This window comes from Henckelia pumila, chromosome 1 (genome assembly GCF_033568475.1).
Source record: "Henckelia pumila isolate YLH828 chromosome 1, ASM3356847v2, whole genome shotgun sequence".
In the NCBI taxonomy this organism is placed as follows: Eukaryota; Viridiplantae; Streptophyta; class Magnoliopsida; order Lamiales; family Gesneriaceae; genus Henckelia; species Henckelia pumila.
In genome coordinates, this window is record NC_133120.1 from 113,384,822 (window position 1) to 113,406,495 (window position 21,674).

A 21,674-nucleotide genomic window follows, 5' to 3' on the forward strand; every position below is an offset into this window, starting at 1 on the left:
TTTTGCCTGTTTGGTATTTTCACAAGGATATTAATTTAACATATTTTACAATAAATAATATATAAAATAAACAGAGATGGAAGCCAACAAATTCAATTAAGACGTCCAAAATTATTTTATATTGGATGAAGGGCGATGTGGGAAAATCATTTAGAAAACTGTTATTGTAAATTTGGATGGAAACATACTAAAGGTGAGACAAAGTTGAGGGTGTGGGTGCAACCACCGGACCTCATTGGCTCCATACCTGAAAATAAATAAATGAGTAATTCTCGTGTGAGACGATCTTAATTCGACGCATGCATAGTTAGACTTTTCGCATTAAAAATAATATTTTTATGGATCTAGTCGAATATAAGTTTCGTGTCACAAAATTGACCAGTAGGACCGTCTCACGATATCCCCACATAGTGACATAACAAATACACAAACGAATTTAGAGACGATCGAATAAAAACGCATCACTTGTTTTTATTTAAATATGCTTCATGAGCATCTTAGATTTGTTCAAGAATGATTCTTAATTTAATTTAACGATTAAACAATAATTAATCATGAGTATATTGATTTAGTAAGAAACTGGCGAGAAAATTACTTCCCCGCTTGGAATGGAATGGTAGCGATCATAAATAAAGCACCCTAAAATAATATTAATTCTTGAATTTGTTGCGAATGCTGATCGAACCAACCCAGAAACTGCACGAGCTGAAGTCTTCCCCCCATGTAATTAAGTGCCTGAGTCCAGTGAATCACACAAATAAATACACGAATTCTTGTGTACACATTCATTACACGTGAAAAAAAATATATATAATGGGTGCAGAAAACAAGCTCTATGAAGCTGCATCGACAGATAATACAGCGATTTTGAACCTACTGCTCGAGAAGGATCCTTTTCTTCTCGAAAGAATTTCGTATACATGTAGCAACAAGACTCCCTTGCATGTGGCGACCATGAAAGGGAACTTGAGATTTGTTCAAGGGATCTTGAAGAGAAATCTTCAACTTGCCCAAGTGTTGGATTCCCAGCACTCGTCGCCTCTTCATGTAGCATCAGCTAAAGGGTACTTAGATATAGCGAAAACGCTCTTATCGGCTGCACCGGACGTGTGCCTTTCGCGTGATTCTGGAGGCAAGATTCCTCTCCATCTTTCAGCCATGAATGGCCATGCCGGTGTGTTGGCGGAGCTGGTTCGGGTGTGTCCCCTTGCTGCTCGAGAGAAGGTAGACGGGGGCGGAAACGTGTTGCATTTATGTGTTAAATATGATAGATTGGAGTGCTTGGAGACTTTGGTGCCTGTCTTGAATGAGGAGGTTGTGAATGCCAAGGATAATGATGGGAACACCATAATGCATATGGCTATAAGGGATAAGCAAATTGAGGTGATCATATCATCGTATATGTTAATATGTTTGTCTAATATATATCAATCCGATCCAAGCAACACCAAGAACGACTCAGAGGAGTCTCAGTATACCAACAAACACCCAATCAAGACTTTAACAGGTAAGGCAGTAAAATCAAAGCAATAAAACCAAGAACACCCTATTTACGTGGTTCGGCTATAACGAGTCTACATCCACGGGAGATAGCCACTTTTTATTAAACCAAACCAAGATTCAATACACTTCATCTATAGAACAACAAAGAACAAAAATTAGACACACAGATTTACAGATTCCCGGATAGAGCTTCAATCCTCAATCCCTAGCTGCTCACTAATCCTTCGAATTATTTCTTCTGTTCTACGATTCAGCTGTGTATTCCCTTGAGGTTTTCCAAGTTTCTGGAGAGTTGCTACTTGATGTGAATTAATCGTCTTATCTGATTTCTCTGTGTGTTTTTTTTTTTTTGGTGCCTCAAGAAAAAAGACCCGAATCAGTTATAAGGCAAACACCCGATCCCAACGGCTAGCACGATGATGGGCTTCCTAATAATTAATTATCCTTCTCGGGCCCAACATGTTTAAGTCATGGCCATTGACTTAAACTTGTGTTGGCCCAAAAGATTTAAGGAATCATTCCGAGGCCCACTAAATCTATAAGGCATGGTTTGATAGACATATCTCAACAACAGTATATATACTAATTTGTTTACTTCCCGTTTCGAAAATTTCATGTTATTCTATATGTATTTAAAGGTGGATATTTATCTCTTCGGATTTGCCAGTTAATCTTCTTTACTTGAATAGTGTTCCATTAATATGGTAAGTCAAATAATTGTTTAATCATCTTTAATTTTTTGCTGTATTTGGAGAAAAATGTGAGTATAAATTTATTTTTAAATGTTGCAAACAATACCTTCTGAATTTTGAAATCACAATTTGAACTTGTATCGTATATGTTCCTTTAGCTACAGTCTCCTTTCACTAAGGTAATGTTTGGAAGAGCTCTTCTATAAAGAACTTGTCAGCTTTTTCTAATAAAATTTGATATTTTTGTCAGCTTTTTCTAATAAAATTTGATATTTTGTCAAAGAAAAGCTGAGAAGTATTTGTTATAATTAGCTCCGCGAACCCTACCTAAATTAGATTCGAATCGAATATATCTATCTACTTATAATACAATCTGCTGACATGGTGTACTCCGTTTATACATTATCTTAACCAAAAAATGTATGCAGATTATCAAATACCTGGTGGAAACCAACAAAATAAACTTGAATGCAAAGAATTCACAGGGCCAAACGGTGGAAGACATATTGGACGAAACATCTCATGAAGACGACACAGTTTCGGACATCAAGAAAATCCTCCAACCGGCTCTCACCAAATCAAGAGGCACCCGAACCCAACCGGTCAAGTGGCTAACCAAAAAACGAGACTCGATAATGGTGGTGGCAATCCTTATAGCAACAATGGCTTTTCAAGCCGCATTGAGCCCTCCAGGCGGGCTTTGGCAGGATGAACTGACCCAAGATTCGCAAGGAAACCCGGTGCCGAATCCTCACCACGCAGGAGAAGCTATCATGTCAAATAGTAACCCGGAATTTTTCCAGAACTATATACGAGTGAACACTGTGGCGTTCGTCTCCTCTCTGAGCATAATATTATTTCTCATCAGTGGTCTGCCGTTTAAGCACAGGTTTCTTCTGTGGCTTTTGATGGTTGCAATGTGGCTGACGGTGACATCAATAGCTATAACTTATGGCTTATCCATTCTTGTTATAACCCCGAAAAGGTATGCGGAATCTAAGAATCATGTTGTTGAGACTGCTATTACGGTGTGGTGCGGCGTGATGGCGATTCTTCTGGTTGGCAACACGGTGAGGTTCATCGACAAATGGTTGTGGGCAAAAGGGATAGTTGTAAGGCCATTTGCCAGATTCAGAGCGAAGTATGATCGAGCCGGAAGACAGGAATCTGCTTAAAAGATGATTGTTATTTGATTCTAGTGCATGTGTGTGAGTTATCATTAATTGAACGTAATTTGGTCAAATTGTGTGTGATTTTTACACCCTTTGTTTTGAATAACGAATGGACTTGACAAAAACCATTTTGTAGTTACCTACCAAAGACAAAAAATAAGATGTTTTATTTTATAGCTCGATTATATATTCTAGAAGGTCTCCCAAACACTACCTAAAGCTCTCTTGGATCCAATGTCAACATCCTAGTGATAATATACAGGCTTATCAGCGGGGCCTTCCAGTTCCAGTAGCCGTCACCTGTTGTTCGGCGAGGAAGTAGGCTTTGGATAGACAATATCGGCGGTGGAAGTGAGCCCAAAACAAGCACAGCTTAAACATCAAATTGATACAAGCTAAGTCCAATGCGTTAAAAACATTACTAATTTCTGCCGAATCAATTAATCAACTAGCCCACTAATAACATGCCGACCTAATAGGCCAATATGGTAGGTTAATATTTGCTCAACTTGGAAAACATTTTGACTTTTGAGAAAAATTTTCTCGAAGCCAAGTGAATAGACATTACGTGTATGAAAAAATGGCATAATTGGGTTCATAGTTTCTTTCTTAGTTTAAATGGCACTTTAAGCATTTTGGCAACAAAAATGTCTGAAGGTTTTCTTACTTTTCTTGCAACTTTTACTTTCTTTCCAAGTACACCGGCGCGGTCTTCCGAGTGCCGAACGATCTTCCTCACAAACAGAGCGATGAAGAACCCCTCTTTATCTTCCACTAAATCTGTCCTCAATAAATGTTCAGCTGGAAAATGATAAAAGAAAGAAAGATAGTCATGCATGAGTACGTGATGTTAAATATGTCAAAAAAAATTATCTAACGTACCTGCTTCATATTTATGACTAAAATGTGACAAATGGGAGCCAAAATTTAGAGTGATTATTAAATATTAACCTATTAGAGGACTTTTCAGCTGCCCAACAATATTTTCACACCTCGTTTTTTTTTTTTTTTTTTTTTTGCATCACTAAAACATGGTACCGGGTTTTAGTGGTCGGGGACGAGTTGGGCATGATTGGTTGGGCAGCTAAAAAATTCTCTAACCTATTATACACATTATTTTACAATAAAAAAGACTTACATCCATCAAAAGTTGGGAGACCCCGTCGAGGCCACTGCGGAAGAACCGTTTCCAGTTGAAAACCATGAGAAGAAGCAAGGTGTAGAACCGAGCTGATAATGTCTTCATTCTCTATTTGATGGATGGAGCATGTGCTGTAAACAATTCTCTCAACTGCGGGAACTATAACAAATCCAAACATGTAGACTAATGTGATTTCGTTTCTGATCGTACAAATCAGCGTGAAAGAAGATGCACAAACATCACACAGCTAACCCAAAAGCATCTTGAATGACATTGGGCATAGAAAAAGTTTGGACAAGGCCAGTTTGATACCGGCGACCAAGGAAACGAAAAACTATGCTGGAGCAGGAATGATCTATCAGTGTGTAGGCTTACAGGATAATGCGTGTTCCAAAACCCTCTTCTGAAAACCCGCAAGCTTTCTAAGTCGCTTTATTTCATCATCAGATTGACCTGGTTAAAAATATCAACAATGATAGCATATCAATTACACAATGGAGAGCGTGAAAATAAAAAGATGAAAGAATAATACACCTTCGGATATAAAAGATTTTTATTAAACAAATGATTTTGAAGTGACTGTCTATTCAAAAATTGTACGTGTAGACCAAATGCAGGGTGGTGCTAACAAAACCACATGACAGGAATCAACTGTAGACACAAACCCAAAAATACCTGCTCTATGTGATGGGAGTAAATGGTCCAGTCTATCTAAAACAGTGCCAGACCCAGAACAAGATGGATCTAATAATATAGCACGAATCTGCAGAAAGAATATATGAACAAATTGTTTTTGAGAAATTCAACTTATAGCATTTTCTTTGAGCGTTCAACTATTAGTTGTTAGGAAAAAATCAAGAAAAGAGATTTAATTCAACCATTCATGATACCTTGGCACATGAAGGATCACTTGGATCGAGGTTTAAGAAATCTTCATGCTTAACTTTCACATCTAGGCAAGTTAAGTCTACCATCTTTCATCGTAAACTTACTAAACACAAGTTAAGAGATACTGATTAGTTAGGATGCTATCATTTGTGTTGCATAACGTTGGAATATCGAAGAGAATTCACAACTGTTTCATATTTGAGAAGTTAAACTAAAATAAATTAAAACCATTTTGAGCAAAGTTTTCAACTGTATTCTGTTTTGAAAAAGGATACTCGAAGCCCCAGACAATATCACATTATCTTTCAGGCGCTTGACCCTTTTTTCATCACGCTCACAAGCTATAATTTTTCCCTGACCCTTCATAAGAGCGGCAAGGTGAAGAGTTTTGTTCCCCGGAGCTGCACAAGCATCAATGACCTTAAAAAGTACACTTATGTCAAGAAACATCTAAATATGAAATTGAACAAAACGTGTGGGGACATCATAAGTACCACACCTCCCATCCTGGTTCAGGTCCAAGGGCTACAGCAACCATGGAACTTCCTTTACCCTACAAATCAAAAGCAAAAAACGCATCAAAGATACTACATATTCTTTTGGCATAAATATTATGCAAGAAGACATAGATGCTTTCCATTTTCACCACAGAATACCTGCAAAAAGACACTTCCATTCATGACTAGTGGATGATTGTGCAAATCAGCACGTGGTTGGAGAATTAACAAATCAGGAATCATGTCATCCTTTTTTACCTGATTGGCATATGTTATAGTCAAAGAACTGTCAACAAGATCAGTCACTTAAACGAGAATTTATACTTAATCAGAAAACAATAAATTAATCACCTTAATTTCAATCTTTTTCCTGAAATCATATTTTTATCAATTTCTACATTTCCCAAAATAATGATTACATCAACTTATTTTATCACCATCCACTAAAAATTTATAATATTAAAGTATAATATTACTTATATTCATCATTTTATATGTTCAATTTTTAAAAATATCTTACTCTAATCCATCATTCATGCCAATTTTATTTCAAAATTCAAATACGATTTAATTTACCAAACATAATCTTATATTATTAAACATGCACATAATCTTAATTTACTCCCGAAATCATTTCTCAAAATCTTTTCCAAAAATATTTTTCCAAAACATTAAAAGCAAAACCAAACATTGTGAGTGTTTCTGGTTGGACCCGATCCAACCGATCCAAAGGCTTACTTTTCGGGAATCCTGTCATTATAATATTGTATTATTTTATTATTCAGCAACAGTCCGTACTATATATAATATAAGTACATCGAGCATCCAAACAACCCCGCACTCTGCCAGACCATTGAGGAAGCACAATGTAATACCAGGCAAGAAAAAGGTATTCACTTTGAAGCCAATAAAAGTCAAAGGACATACCTTGTATTGTTTCCTTAATTCACCAATAACTGATTCTGTATCCATATTCAGAGTATTTACGCGAACAAATCGTGGCTTTTGTAAATCTGCAGAGACTCGTATAAATTATATAAAGGCGTGATAATGACACTGAAACAACTATCACGGCAATGCATGTCACGTTGTCTACGTAAACGTCCTCTTTTAAGTTTTATCAACTTTAAACTACACTTCTCAGGGCGTATCACACACAAGAAAACAAGTATGACCTAGAAGGCTAGAAATTTTTCAAGCTTTCACTGCTTCAAGACAGTTAAGGCCTAGACTAATCTCTATGTGACCATCAGAAGAACCAAGCACATTTTTCCGAAACAAGGACAGAACAAGTGAAATTTAATCAAATAAAAAATCAAAAACTTAAGATGGTAAAAACAGAGTAATTCCTTCAATCTGCTGACCATAACTCCAATTTCTACACTCAGAATAAGGTTATAAAAAATGGATTAAAAGAAGCAAACAGAAAGACGGTAGTAGGTATGTACCATTAATTTTATCAAGAACCACCAAATCTTTTACTTCTTTTGCTCCATTACGAGATAAAATTAGTGACAATGCCGACTGCAATGCATCCTTCTTCAGCATAACATATCTTTCTGCATCACCAATTAATGCACCCTCCTACAAAAAATTACTTTCAAGTCAAACAATAATGCCCAAAAACATAAGAAAACAGGACAAAAGGCGCAAATACAGAAACACAAAAAAAAAATGAAACCTTGCTACTCGCACTCACCATGCTATATTAATAAGTAACGCCAAAAAGAATTTACCTGACCAAAAAGAGTATCATATGTAATTATATATATCAATTCCTTCTGCCTCTGTAAAACAAGTACCAGAATCAGTATGGCATTGTACATTATGGAATGCTAGCACCAAAAACATTATCATGATCGACAGAGAAATACATAAGCAATTCAATCAGAAAATTGGACTCATTTCATACAGTACATTCTGAATATATAACCGAAAACATATTATTCTTCCTCAATCACCTTCCACTTAGCACTTAGAATATTTGCATCCTCCAACACATCCTTGATAACTGAGAGATCTGCACACACAAAAAACAAAGCACAGCGAGTCAAGAACCTCCCTTAGAATAGAATATTCTTCTAAAAAGCCAGTAAGAGTGTTTCTAGCTTACGCTTCAGTGTCTCACAAACAAGAGCAAAGGTAGCTCTCTTGTTTCTGATGGAAGGACTGTAAACTAAAGATTTAATAGACCCGACGGCTCGCTGCCTAGCGTCACCCTGGAGTGTGCTGCGCAATACCTTTGCGGCTTCTCTCCGCGCGAAGTAAGCGGAGCGTTCGGCGTTGGTACGCCGCTTGTTTACCGGCTCCGCGTGATTTTGCGGCGTTTTTTGCGTTTGCCGGCTAGCAATCGGCTTCCTCCGCGCCATGGCTGAGTCTAAGTAGCGGAATTGAGGGAAGAAGTGAAGATCAGAAATTACAGTAGGTTTTCAAAGTGTACCGTAAAAACGTGTTCAATTTGAGTTGTTAAATCGCATATCCAAATAAAACCCGCTTCTTGCAATTTACGAAATTACCCATCAGGGTCAATTTCAGTGTCTGCAACTAATATCATATATTGAAAACGATCCAATTTTACCAAATTATTGTCAAACGTTTTTATCATTCAAAGTTTTAATATTATTATTATTTGTATAGTACTAACTTATTTATTTTTATGTCGATAACTCGTTATTCATCTGTTATCAACTTTACAAGTTCAAGTTTTTTGTCGATAGTTTATGATTCATTTAATATTAAGTTTTCATGTTCAGGATGAGATCTTGAATTTATTATTTAATTATCATAAATATTTATCCAGATTAAAAAAAACTTAATTATTTCACATATTCCAAATTAAAAGTTGATGTTCTCATTGTTTAGTAGATGTTACCATTTCCCCCCTCCTAGCAAAAATATTTAAAATATTTAGAGCATAAAGTTGTAAATATAATTTCTAGAATTTCGTACGATGGAATAAGATAATTTAAATAGTGATGATATCTGATAATGACACAACCTTTCTATATTTTCACATTTTCCCAGTAATTTTCACGAAAGGTACGTATAAGCTTTACGGGTTTTATATTATAACAAATTAGCAAGTTAATATATATATATATATATATATATATATATATATATAACAAATTTGTACTAAACTATTGAATGATTAAATATTATGTATAGTAGAATTTTGTTGAAAAATTTCAAAAGTATTTTGAATAAAATAGTCAAGTATATGTCCGCTTTGATTGAACTGATTTGATTTGAAGTTGATGATTTGATTTGAAATGAATTTGAATTATTAATTCCAAATTGCTCTCTTCGGAATATTTGAAATTTATGTAAGCTACGGTTAAAATTGAATAATTTTATATGAATTGGATTTGAAATTCACTTGAATTGTTTCCATCCATGTAGTTCAAGAAATTTAAAATCAAAGAAACTCATCAATCCATAGCTTGTCATTCGTTTTCAGTTCAATCAATTTAACTGATAACATTAACAATAATGATGATAATGAATGTGTGGACTTTAATTCTCTCCCAAGTAAATTCATAAGAAAAGTTGTTTTTTTTTTCAATATGTTTGTCACTTTGCGATTTAGATCCTCTATATTTTTAGATTTTAGTTTTAGTCTGTTATCTTTGTTTTTTTTGCAATTTTAGTCTTTTTTCGTAAATAATGTCACGTAAGCATTTTCGAAAAAAAAAAAACTAAAATTGTCAAAAATAAAAACATGCGGGACTAAAAATAAAATATAAAAATATTAAAAACTAAAATCGCAAAGTTACAAACATACATAATCAAAATTACAGTTTTTCCTAAATTCATACTATATATAAAACATACCAACTAATATCCTCCTTTATTCTAAAATAATATTCCAAACACATTAAATTGTCAAAAATTTGATATCGACTAGCATCAAAGTTCCATTTTTTTTTTTTACATAAAGCATAATTCAATGTTCCAGATGACATAATTAAAATCATTGACTTGTAGACGGTGTTTCCATTGTCCTTTGTGAAAGGTTGATACATTGCCCAAGCACTAGACCGCTATCAGAATTAATATTATTAATTCACGTACTTCCGGCTTGGTGACGACTCATGAACATTGAACAATAATCAATCATACACAAAATGATCGTGAATTGACTTCTTTAATTTCAAAGAATTACAAAACTCGTGCCAACATCAAATCTTTACAAATTTGATGATGTCGGAATTTTACCTCGGGTTCGGTCTGGTAGAATGGATCCTCCAATTCCTTTATAGAGTAGGTCGGGTCGGGTATCAATGAAATCTGCGCAAGCAACAGCTAGGTCAAGGGGCGCCGAAAGTTTTTTCGGCGTGACCTCTCCGATGCCTAAGTCAGTGTCTTGAAGGCAGAAGGTATGATTAATGCGAAAACTGAGAGATATGAATGCGTGAATGTAAAAGTGAGAGTGAATGTGTGATGAATAATGAAGAGTAAGTAATGAATAATGAATAGTGGTAATAATGAATAATACCTGTATTTATAGGAAAAGAATAATAAGTTACCTAGTAGAATTATAACATGTCTTGGACTAGAACTCTTCATCCATTGGTCCCTTTGTAAGCTTATCTCTATCTCGTGAATATTTGAAAAGATCCGGGCTTATCTCATATATATTAGAGTCCTACCTGAACTCGAAAAAGATGCATGCGGCCTATTAGGCCCAGCCCAAGTCGGCCCATAAAATACCAGCCCTGGTCATATCTGGTAGACCTATTATAAACGGGCTCAGGTTGAAATATTTTCTCGGGGTAACAAAATTCGATTCGTACATATGGAGTTAACTAATAGCTAATCTGACATCAATATCTTAAATTTGAGATAAAATTGATAATCGAAACTCCATCGAAACAAACTCTCGTAAATAATGAACGAAACTTGACTTGAACAGAGGCAATCTATTGTCCCATAGTGAAAGATGAACATATTGTCCAAGCACGAGACTGCTAGCAGACTTTCACTCCCCAAAGAAAGAATCACTAAGTCTGCCCACAAGTCGAAGTCGTCCATGACATGCCCCACACACACTCAGTCCACATTTTTTCAATCAAATTCCCCTTCAGTGAAACGCATTGAAATTTCATTGGTTTGGTGATGTAAATACATGCGCTTTAAAAGAAACAAATTTGAATCTTAACCGAGCTGGGCATGTTAGGCAATTTCTTGGGCCCAGCGCCAGTTTCTTAGCCACCACTGAAGAGCAATAACCTGCAGCAACCATGAAGCTTCTTCCTACAGAATAGGAAGCTTACCAAGAAAACGAAACAAGTAAAGCCATATTATCCTCCACTACTGAGCTCTCAACACTTGTCATATATATACACACACACACAAATGCAACTTCATCGCCACACGATCATGGCCAACACTTACCCGGCGGCGTCCACGGGCGCCTTTTCCACCTCGCACAGCTCACCTGCGGGCAGCAGTTTGTCCCCCGAGACAAGCCTCGAGGTCTCCGATTTCTTCGAGTTGAATGACTGGATTCATGATCCAGCGTTTCTCTCGTTCGCCGAAGAATATGGTCATCTGCAGAATCCAGTCTTTGCGTCTGATCATTATACGGTGGTTAACTCTACTGGGATTAGCATGATCAGCGGCGAGTTTCATGATGATGGGATTATGAACGGTAAGCAAGTTACTCTAAAGCGTTAAAAATATGTCATTTCTTGAGTTATTATTGTATGGTTAATACAAAGTTCATTCTGGTGATTATCAGGAGACAGAGGAAGTGGGAAGGAGAAGAAAGAAATCAGAGACAAAGTTGCTTTTCGAACCAAGTCACAGATTGAGATACTGGATGATGGATTCAAGTGGAGGAAGTATGGGAAAAAGATGGTGAAAAATAGCCCAAATCCAAGGTAAAAAATAACATCTCCAAGCATGGTCTTTCTAGTTTCAAAAACATGTAACTTTGTCTACAATTCATATAAAGAAGTAATGAAGATCGATCTGCTTGTTTTCTTGGAGTAACGATATCATGTAATCAACAGGAACTACTTCAAGTGCTCAGTCGAAGGGTGCCCGGTGAAGAAAAGAGTCGAAAGAGACAAAGATGATCCACATTACGTTGTAACAACATACGAGGGGATCCATAACCACCAAGGCCCTTACCTCTGAGTTTTCAGCATGAGAATTTCATAAATTTACTCTCTTCTCTACCATGTAACTTTGTATGCTTCTCCAAGAAGTAGAGTCAACGGTTCAGATTTCTTTTAGGTCATGATTCTGGATATCTAGCTAGGTCTTTGAAAGTCAGGGTATTCCTACTATTTCACAGTAATTCTAGGACTAAGGCCTTTCAGCTCATGTAAGAGAAGACATGTAGTGTACATGTATAAGGTTGTTTTCTTCAGTACTTCTCATGCTATTGTACAACGAATGAATCCGTTCAATTGTTTGAATAAACCATTTTTGGAAAGTGGATATGAATTAAATCCAAGTACTAACAAAAACCCCTCATTATAGTCTTGATTTCTTGCATGAGCGAACGGGTTCAGGCACCTGTTGCCAACAGGTACACGCAGTTTGAGAGAAGGGAATCGATGATTTTAGTAGGCGCGCGACTGTTCCTTCCCAGATTATCACCATATATTGCCTAGTGATGGACTTGGCACAAGCTTATGATTATATAAAACTATGTTACACTCGAAGGTGTAAAACTACCGATGGTGAATCACGAATATTCAAACTTTCAAGCATTTGAATCAAGTTTCCCCAAGTTCAAAGATACAATCGTGATCTTACTATATGCATGATTCTAGAATAGGAATGCATTTTAATCAACTTCGAAGACAGGTTCAAATATGGCTGCTACTCCATGGTCTTAAAATGAAAGGGAACATATATTTTAAGTAGAAATCATGCATTAAATGGTTTGTTCAAATTATCTATATTCTACAAAATGTAATTAATCATTCAGAGTTCAAAAGGAAATTAAAATACTTTTCTTTACACTTTATAAGATGGATAGGGGCCCTCTTGCAGGAGTTGATTAGTTTGTCCAGTCAAACACTCTCAAATAAATTGTGTAAGTCAACCACACCATTGAATTGACGACAGGGATGGATTCAAGATATCAGAAAATGTCAAAAGAGAAAATTTATAACTCTATATAGGCATGGATTCAAGATATCAGAAAATGCAGCTTCCCGGAATCACTATACAGGTAGTGACTTGGGTAGCGCTTAGGATTGCTTCTAAAAAGTTCAAAATTTTGTGAAAGAAAAGCTCATAAGCACTTTATAGACACTACCTTGATCCACTTACGGCAAACGATTCAATAGTCAAATGGGCAGACTATTGACCTTCGTTTCTGCGTTGTTCCAGTTGCAGAACTAGTAGGTGCCAATAAAGGAAGTGTGCATGGCTGCACATTTTCATCTCAAGAAAAATAAGTGAATAGGTCACAACTTAAGAAAGGAAACAACAATAATAACAGGAGTGATCGACTCTTACTACTGGAACATCAGTATGATTATGTAGCTTAAAACACAAAAGTTCCCGGATTTCGAGTCAAGAACAAACCAAGTGAAATCCTCTCAGGATATTATTGTGAAATTTCCTCGCAAGCGTACGAGTGCCAAGTTTTAGTATAATGAAAGAGAGAGTGTCGATCCCACAGGGAGTAAAATGAAAATATTCAATACTTGTAATTAAAATAGTTTTAATTTTATCTAGAAAATCAAACTTCGAGAATTTTGCAGAATAAATAAAATAAATAAAAAGAGATTATCAAGCTCACACACACACAAATTTCGAGAAATTATCAATCAGAGAAAAATAGTCCAGAGGTTTTGATTTCACTTGGTCTCGACAATATTCAATCCTAATTAATCTATTTTATGAATTTCCTTCGATTAATAACTAAGAACACTTAGATTATTCTATTCCCCTCTCCCGAGCAACAAATAGAGTGTATCAACTACAATTCGATTTCAATATCCCTATTAAAAATCTAGATGTAGTGATATGTGTAAAATGATGTTCCTTAAAGGTTCTATTAAAGCTATATACTCTCCCGAGCTATATAAACAATTAACAGTGTAGTTCCTATTGATCCTACTCAAAATCCCCTCTCCCGAGCAACAATTCTAAGTAAATATAACAACTCAATTTATGGTCAGTAAATTAAGAAGACATTCAATTCTAGAAACACAATTAATCTATAGAAATTCAATTTATTAAAATCAAAGATTCATGAATATGTCTCAACCAAGCTACGTCAACCTCTAGACTAGAAAAGTTTAGTTCATGCTCGAATTCAATAAAAACCAAATAATATTTAATATCTCAAACATAATTCAACAATCAAAAGAAAATAAAAAGAAGAAACAAAGCCGTAGTCTTTCTTCCGTGTCCGGTCGAAAAGTTTTCGTCTTCGTTCCAAGCAATCTTCAATTCTTCAACTCCAAAAACTCACAGAAGTGCTCTCTCGAATATTGTGTGTATTGGCGGCTGATAGATAGTTTTTTGACTCAGAAAAATTCCCTAAATATGACCTAACAATCGTCCAAAAAAATACCAAAGATATCCTCCAAAGTTTCCATAAACAGTCGGACTCTAATATTCCAAACAGACGACGGCGCGGGCGCGCTCTCAATTCGCAACACAAACTTTTGAACAATCTTCAACGGCGCGGGCGCGCCTAGGGATAGCGCGGGCGCGCCCTCAGCTCGACTTTTCTTCTTGAGTTCTTCAGTAACAGCGCGGGCGCGCCTAGGGATAGGGCGGGCGCCCCTCCAGCTCGAACTCAGCCTTTTTCTTCTCTTTTCCAACTCTTGAATTTCCTTGTAAACTTCCATCTTTTAAGCTTATTTCCACTTGAACACATCGAAGTCCATAACTTCCTACAAGCACAAAAACAACAACAATTTCACGCAATATCTACCAATAAATTCCAAAAGTCAAGTAAAACCATATACAAATTAAGTGCACAAAATGCACTTATCAAATTCCCCCAAACTTGAACTTTTGTTCGTCTCGAGCAAAACTAACACAAACTCCACTCAATTGCAAGAACAACAACCATCCAGAATGACTATGGATTAATGACCTCAGTATGGAATTTCAAAACAATTTAAATCCAATCATCTCTGCCCTACTAACACTTGAAAAATAAGTTAGCCAGAAAAGTAATTCAACCTCATAAACTCATAAACTCCGCAACTCACGTTTCAAAATACTCTTCTCTTAACTCAATTCAAACATTCACAAATCATGAGGACTTTCATGGTAGAACAAGATCAAATTCAAGGATATATCATCACAACCACACTCAATTGGTTTAATTCAAAGAACGTAGTGTGTGCAAGTTTCGATCAAGAATTCATAATCATTAAAGTTTCAATCAATAGTCCATAGGCTAAATTCTCGCAACCCCTCTCCACTAGTATATTGGGCAACTGTGACTCGGTCAATAGGACTTAATAAGCTTATAATGCAAGGCCTGGCTCATGGCTACAAATGAAGGAAAAAAATTCAAATAAGAAGTAATTCACATTTATGCTCAAACTCTAATGTCAACTCCTTTTCATTCACAACTTCACACTTATTTCACTTCATTGATTTTTCAATTTTTTCACAACTTTTCTTTTCACAACTTTTTCAACTCTTTTTTTTTTTCTTTTCTACTACCTTCCTCATTTCCATTCATCCACCACACCATTCCATTTTTCACAAATAAAAACTAGGAGCATGTAATAATTTAGCATTCAAATTACTCCCTTAAAGGTAGGAACTAGTATATAAGCTATTCAGGTAGTCAATGTAGGACCTTGAAATAATGACGAATGGGGGTTTCATCACACGTTTACACGCATGTCATTCGATTTTCAATAAAGCTCAAACAAGGTACTAGGGATAACATATATAATAGGTAGCTTGAAAGGCTCAAACGACTTTAGAAAAATCGCCTAAATCATTCCTAATCACAGTTTTGCCCGTATTTTGCCTCGAGGGGTGTCCGAACTAGTTCTAGACAAGTCTCAATCCACAATTAAATCATACAAATCTCAATCAGTGCAGAAAGAAATAATCATCAGCAGTAAATGATGATTTTCACAAGTAGTTTCAGAATTCTCGTACCTCTAAGTACAAATATGCGTGTAAGCTCAAATGGGCAACTAAGGATAAATTGATTCAATAAAATTCAAGGCCCAAAAAAAATCCAAACAATGCCTCAATCATTTTTATGTTTGTCTGTCTCAAGATTCAGATTCAAGCAAAATCACAGAATATATAGGAGTTCAATTGTTCACTTGGTTTCGTTTATTTCAAAATTTTGTCAGCTAGGCAGGTAGTCATGGACTTCAGTTACAAAACGAAAATTAACATCATTGACCATCAATCCATTTCATTATGATTTCTCAACATCATTCACCAAAAAACCACAACTACATAAATTTCTCAAATTCAGCCACACACCAACACAACACAACTCCTAAGAACCAAACAACTAAAATAAAAACAAAACAAACCAAAAGCAACTAAAAAAAAACAATAAAAATCAAAACTGACACAACTCCTCCAAACTTAGTACATTCATTGTCCTCAAGGAATTAAAACAAGAAAGCATAAAGGACATGTACCACAAACGACGACCATCAGTGGTCGTCGCCATCATCAGCGGCATCATCATGGGACGGACCAGAAGGGCCAAAAGTGGTCGGCCACTGTGGATACAGAGGAAATGGATGAGTCGAACTAGCAGCCTGTGGAAACTGATGTCTCAAAGAATCTGTAAAATCCATCATGTAGTCCATAAAGACACCAGTAGTCTGCTGAAATATCCGAAACTCTTGACGATTCGCTCTCAATTCATCCTCCAGAATAGCAACATGATCGGGCGCAACAGGGGGTGCTTGAGGTCGGGGTGCAGAGCCGCTTCGTGCAGCTGCTCGCTCATTAAAATCTCGCCTCTCAGCGCGAGTTCGGTGCTCAGAAGCCGGTATCATGCGAAAAGGAGTATGACAAGCAATAGGAGCAGTAGCTTTCAACAATTCTTCATTTTGGCCCCACTTAACTCCAGACGCTTCACAAAGATCAGTGATAAGTGCGGGCAATGCAAACCCGCCAGTCGTCTTACCTGCCGCCACACCCTGAATAGTTGCTTGACAAATCTGTCCCAAGTCGATTGCTTTGCCCTCCAAAATACAATAAACAAGAATCGCTCGTTTTTGTGTCACCTCATGCTCGTGGTAAGTCGATTTAAGACGAGCACACACAAAGTTATACCACAGCTTAGCATCAGGAATTAGCTCGGTCTTCTTCAACTTAGAAGGCTGATGATCATGGCCCATGCGCCATTCCGCGCCCGGAACACAAATACGGCTCAGAATCGCCGCGTAATCCACTTCATTCGCTCGGTACTCCGCATACTCATCGTGAAATACTGGCGGAAGGTTGTACAGGGTGTTAATAGTGTGAGCATCAAAAGGCACCAGCTGGCCTCGGACAAGAACTTTCAACTGCATGTGCTTTACTTTCAAGTTCGCATAAAATTCACGAACGACTGGGACGACTGCATCCTGAGGTGGCTTAAAAAAATTTAACCATTGACGCCCATTCACAGCCCTACCAATTGTATGCAAAAACTCATCGTTCCCAAATCCCAATGTTGTATCAAACCCACGCTCCGGTAATATCATTTTGCCTAGACAATTTTGATAATGCTGTTCGGCACTCTCATTCCAAAAATGCTGCGGCTCAGGCTCCGGATTAGCATGAGAAGAGGATGCAACAGATTTTTGCTTCTTCTTTGGTGCCATGAATCAAACACTTAGTATGCACCACAAGTCACACAACAATTAACCAATTTATCACAATCATAACTTCCCCAAACTTAAATCTAATTCACAATCCACACCCAACAACAACCGCGTCCGCAACAATTCAATAGAAATCAAACTTCAAAGATCAATTAATCAATTAAGACTTCACGACCCACGAATCGCACGAGTAGAATTTCGAAATACTCACCACCCAAAACACTTTTAGAAGTACCAAAAGAACGACTTACTCCATATGAGTCCGAGAAGAGTAGATAATCAAAAGCTTCCCCAATGTACAATCCTCCAAAAATTAAATGAGGCGTGCCCTGGATAAAAGTGGTTCGACCGTCCCGCGTCAAATAGATGATAAAAGAAATTAGATTGTGGGGGGTGGAGATAAAGAGGTACACGAGCCGATTATAACAATAGAAGAGGGGAAGAAATCGTGAGGAAGAAAGTGGACAAGAAATTAGGAAAAAGTTTTGGGAGAAAGGAAATAAAAGAGTAGGTTATATGGAAGAAATCGGTGACGGGGCGGGCGCGCGTATGGTAAGGGCGGGCGCGCCTTCGATTCGATTTGTGAGTTTTGGAATAGCAGGGGCGGGGCGGGCGCGCCTTCATCTCGAAAAATTTGGCACAAATTTGGTACAGGGACGGCGCGGGCGCGCCGAAGGAGGGGCGGGCACGCCTTGAGCTCGAAAAAATTCACCATTTTAATGCTAGAGCGGCGCAATTAATAGAGCGGGCGCCCCTTTGGTTCGAGATTGGTATCCAAAATCCTGCAAAAATCATAGAAAAAACCAAATTACTTCCAAAACAACAAATTAAAAGTAAAAACGAAAAAACAAAATTAAAATGAGAAAGCAAAGACAAAAACTAAAAAAATTTGGGTTGCCTTCCAAAAAGCGCTTGGTTTAAAGTCATCAGCCCAACGCGCACCAGTCTTTAGTTGGGATCATCAAGCAATGCACTGGATGCGGGTAGTACTTTGTTGCCAAAGTAGTGCTTGATTCTCTGCCCATTAACCTTGAAAGTTCTTCCATCTGTACACCGCAATTCAATGGCACCATGTGGATAAACTGTCTCTATGAGAAACGGTCCTGACCATCGCGATTTCAACTTCCCTGGAAATAATTTCAACCTAGAGTTAAATAGCAAAACTCTCTGACCCTTTTCGAATTCCCTATGCACAATGACTTTATCATGCCACTTCTTTGTTTGCTCTTTGTAGATCTTGGCATTCTCATATGCTTCACTTCGGAATTCATCCAATTATTCAACTGTAGTTTCCGCAACTCTCCGGATGCTTCGAGATCCATGTTTAGCTTCTTGATAGCCCAAAATGCCTTGTGCTCCAATTCCAACGGTAAATGACATGCCTTACCAAAAACCAACCTGTAGGGAGACATCCCAATGGGTGTTTTGAATGCAGTGCGGTAGGCCCAAATGGCGTCATCTAGCTTGATTGCCCAATCTTTCCGATTTGTCTTAACCATTTTCTCCAAGATTTGTTTGATTTCCCGGTTAGAGATCTCCGCCTGGCCATTGGTTTGAGGATGGTATGCACACGCCACATTATGCCTGACACCATACTTAGTGAGCAAGGTATTAAAAATCTTATTGCAGAAATGCGTATCTTCATCACTGATTATTGCTCGTGGAGTTCCAAACCGCGTGACGATATTCTTTTGCAAAAATTTAAATACAACACGAGCGTCATTAGTCGAGGTGGCAATGGCTTCCACCCATTTCGAAACGTAATCAACTGCTAATAAAATATAAGTGTACCCAAAAGAAGGGGGAAAGGGACCCATAAAATCAATACCCCACACATCAAATAATTCTACTTCTAAAATATTTGTGAGGGGTAATTCATACCTTCTTGAAATATTTCCCGTTTTTTGACACTTATCACATGATTTCACCAAGGTATAACTATCTTTAAACAACGTAGGCCAATAAAAACCAGATTGTAGTACCTTAGCAGCAGTTCGGGTGGCTCCAAAATGTCTTCCATAGGGGGAGGAATGGCATTATTACAAAATTTCATTTGCCTCTTGCCCCGCCACACATCTCCGAATCACTTGATCGACACAACGTTTGAAAACATAGGGATCATCCCACAAGTAGAACTTAACGTCATGGAAAAACTTCTTTTTTTGATGTCTATTCAACTTTGGAGGCATAGCACCACAAGACAAGAAATTCGCAATATCAGCAAACCATGGAATAAAGGAACTTACCTCAAAGATTTGTTCATCCGGAAACAATTCCTTTATGCTCTCCTCCTCCTTCACGTCTTCTAGCTCCAATCTTGACAAGTGATCAGCAACTTGATTTTCGCTATCCTTTTTGTCCTTGATTTCAAAATCAAACTCTTGTAAAAGTAGAATCCACCTTATCAAGTGTGGCTTGGCATCCTTTTTGGCAAACAAGTAGCGAATTGCTGCATGGTCAGTATAAACAACTACTTTAGTACCAATTAAATATTGACGAAATTTATCAAAAGCAAAAACTACTGCAAGCATCTCTTTTTCGGTGGTAGTGTAGTTTTGCTGTGCGGCATCCATGGTACGACTGGCGTAATATATAGCTCTGAAAATCTTATCTCTCCTTTGGCCTAATACCGCGCCCACTGCATAGTCACTAGCATCGCACATAAGCTCAAAGGGCTCCTTCCAATCCGGCACAATCATGATGGGTGTTGTGGTCAATGCCGTCTTGATCTTTTCAAAGGCCTGCAAACAATCATAATAAAAAATGAATGTAGAATCTTTTTCAAGTAAATTACACAGGGGTTTTGTGATTTTAGAAAAATCCTTGATGAAACGCCGATAAAACCCTGCATGGCCTAAAAAACTTCTGATGCCCTTGATATTCTTCGGAGGTGGAAGCTTCTCAATTGCAACCACTTTGGCTCGATCCACCTCTAATCCATTGGATGACACTTTATGTCCAAGGACAATGCCCTCTTGAACCATAAAGTGACATTTTTCCCAGTTAAGAACTAAATTCTTTTCTTGGCACCTCTGCAAAACAAGAGACAGATTATGCAAGCAATGATCAAAAGAGGAACCAAATACTGAAAAGTCATCCATACACCGCTAAAAAGTTGCAGGTGCATTACACAGTCCAAACGGCATCCTCCTGAAAGGAAACGTTCCATAGGGACACGTAAAAGTAGTCTTATCCTGATCTTCCGGTGCTATAGCAATTTGATTATAGCCTGAATAACCATCTAAGAAACAGTAATAGCAATAACCAGCAAGTCTATCAAGCATTTGATCAATGAAAGGAAGTGTAAAATGATCTTTACGAGTAGCTTTATTCAACTTCCTATAATCTATACAAACTCGCCAGCCAGTTACTGTACGTGTGGAGATTAACTCATTATTCTCGTTCTTAACCACAGTAATCCCACCCTTCTTAGGCACTACTTGAACAGGAGATACCCAACTACTGTCAGAAATAGCATAAATCACTCCCGCATTCAACAGCTTTAAAACTTCTTTCTTAACTACCTCTTTCATGGCGGGATTCAACCGTCTTTGATGATCAACATAAGGAGTATACGACTCTTCCATCAAAATTTTATGCATGCAAATTGTTGGACTAATACCCTTAATGTCAGAAATTGACCATCCTAGAGCGGTTTTAAAATTTCTCAGAACTCTCAACAACTTATTTTTTTCTATAGCAGACAAATGAGCAGATATAATAACAGGACAAGTAGAATTTTCACCAAGAAATTCATAACATAGGTGCGCAGGCAATGCTTTCAGATCATGAGTTTCAGGGGATACCTCTGGTGCGCTATTTTCCAAATTTTCAGATTCCTTAGAACTCACCATTTTTTTTCTTTTGGAGCGCTGTCTAGGAATACTTTTTGTTCATGTAACTCCCAATCCTCTTCCTTCTCAACCACCTCGTCTGCCACCAAACATCGTTCGAGCGGATCCGTACTTCCTGCACATGAAAAAGAGTTA

General features: G+C 37.3%; 3 protein-coding genes across 4 annotated transcripts; 2 read left to right on the forward strand and 1 right to left on the reverse strand.

Annotated features, from left to right (window-relative positions):
* Positions 1-813: 813 nt before the first annotated feature.
* On the forward strand, positions 814-3,391 carry LOC140872959 (uncharacterized). The gene is made up of 2 exons (XM_073275901.1): positions 814-1,383; positions 2,624-3,391. The coding sequence occupies exons 1-2, from the start codon at positions 814-816 to the stop codon at positions 3,368-3,370; spliced, it is 1,317 nt and encodes a 438-aa protein (XP_073132002.1). The 3' UTR covers positions 3,371-3,391.
* A 159-nt stretch (positions 3,392-3,550) lies between these two features.
* LOC140883966 (25S rRNA (cytosine-C(5))-methyltransferase NSUN5) lies at positions 3,551-8,307 on the reverse strand. 2 transcript variants are annotated; one of them, XM_073290609.1, is made up of 14 exons: positions 8,007-8,307; positions 7,855-7,913; positions 7,630-7,680; positions 7,342-7,477; positions 6,821-6,906; positions 6,053-6,151; positions 5,896-5,949; positions 5,672-5,816; positions 5,399-5,460; positions 5,184-5,271; positions 4,884-4,961; positions 4,506-4,667; positions 4,035-4,168; positions 3,551-3,690 (listed from the first exon to the last, which is right to left on the reverse strand). In XM_073290609.1, exons 1-14 carry the CDS (start codon positions 8,260-8,262, stop codon positions 3,664-3,666), a joined length of 1,437 nt encoding a protein of 478 aa, XP_073146710.1. In that variant the 5' UTR covers positions 8,263-8,307; the 3' UTR covers positions 3,551-3,663. The 2 variants fall into 2 exon arrangements, with proteins under 2 accessions (XP_073146710.1, XP_073146702.1); XM_073290601.1 differs by lacking the exon at positions 3,551-3,690 and having other exon boundaries at positions 3,808-4,168.
* A 2,832-nt stretch (positions 8,308-11,139) lies between these two features.
* Positions 11,140-12,372, forward strand: LOC140875441 (probable WRKY transcription factor 59). Its single transcript, XM_073279124.1, has 3 exons — positions 11,140-11,546; positions 11,637-11,778; positions 11,911-12,372. The coding sequence occupies exons 1-3, from the start codon at positions 11,252-11,254 to the stop codon at positions 12,035-12,037; spliced, it is 564 nt and encodes a 187-aa protein (XP_073135225.1). The 5' UTR covers positions 11,140-11,251; the 3' UTR covers positions 12,038-12,372.
* The last annotated feature ends 9,302 nt before the right edge of the window (positions 12,373-21,674 follow it).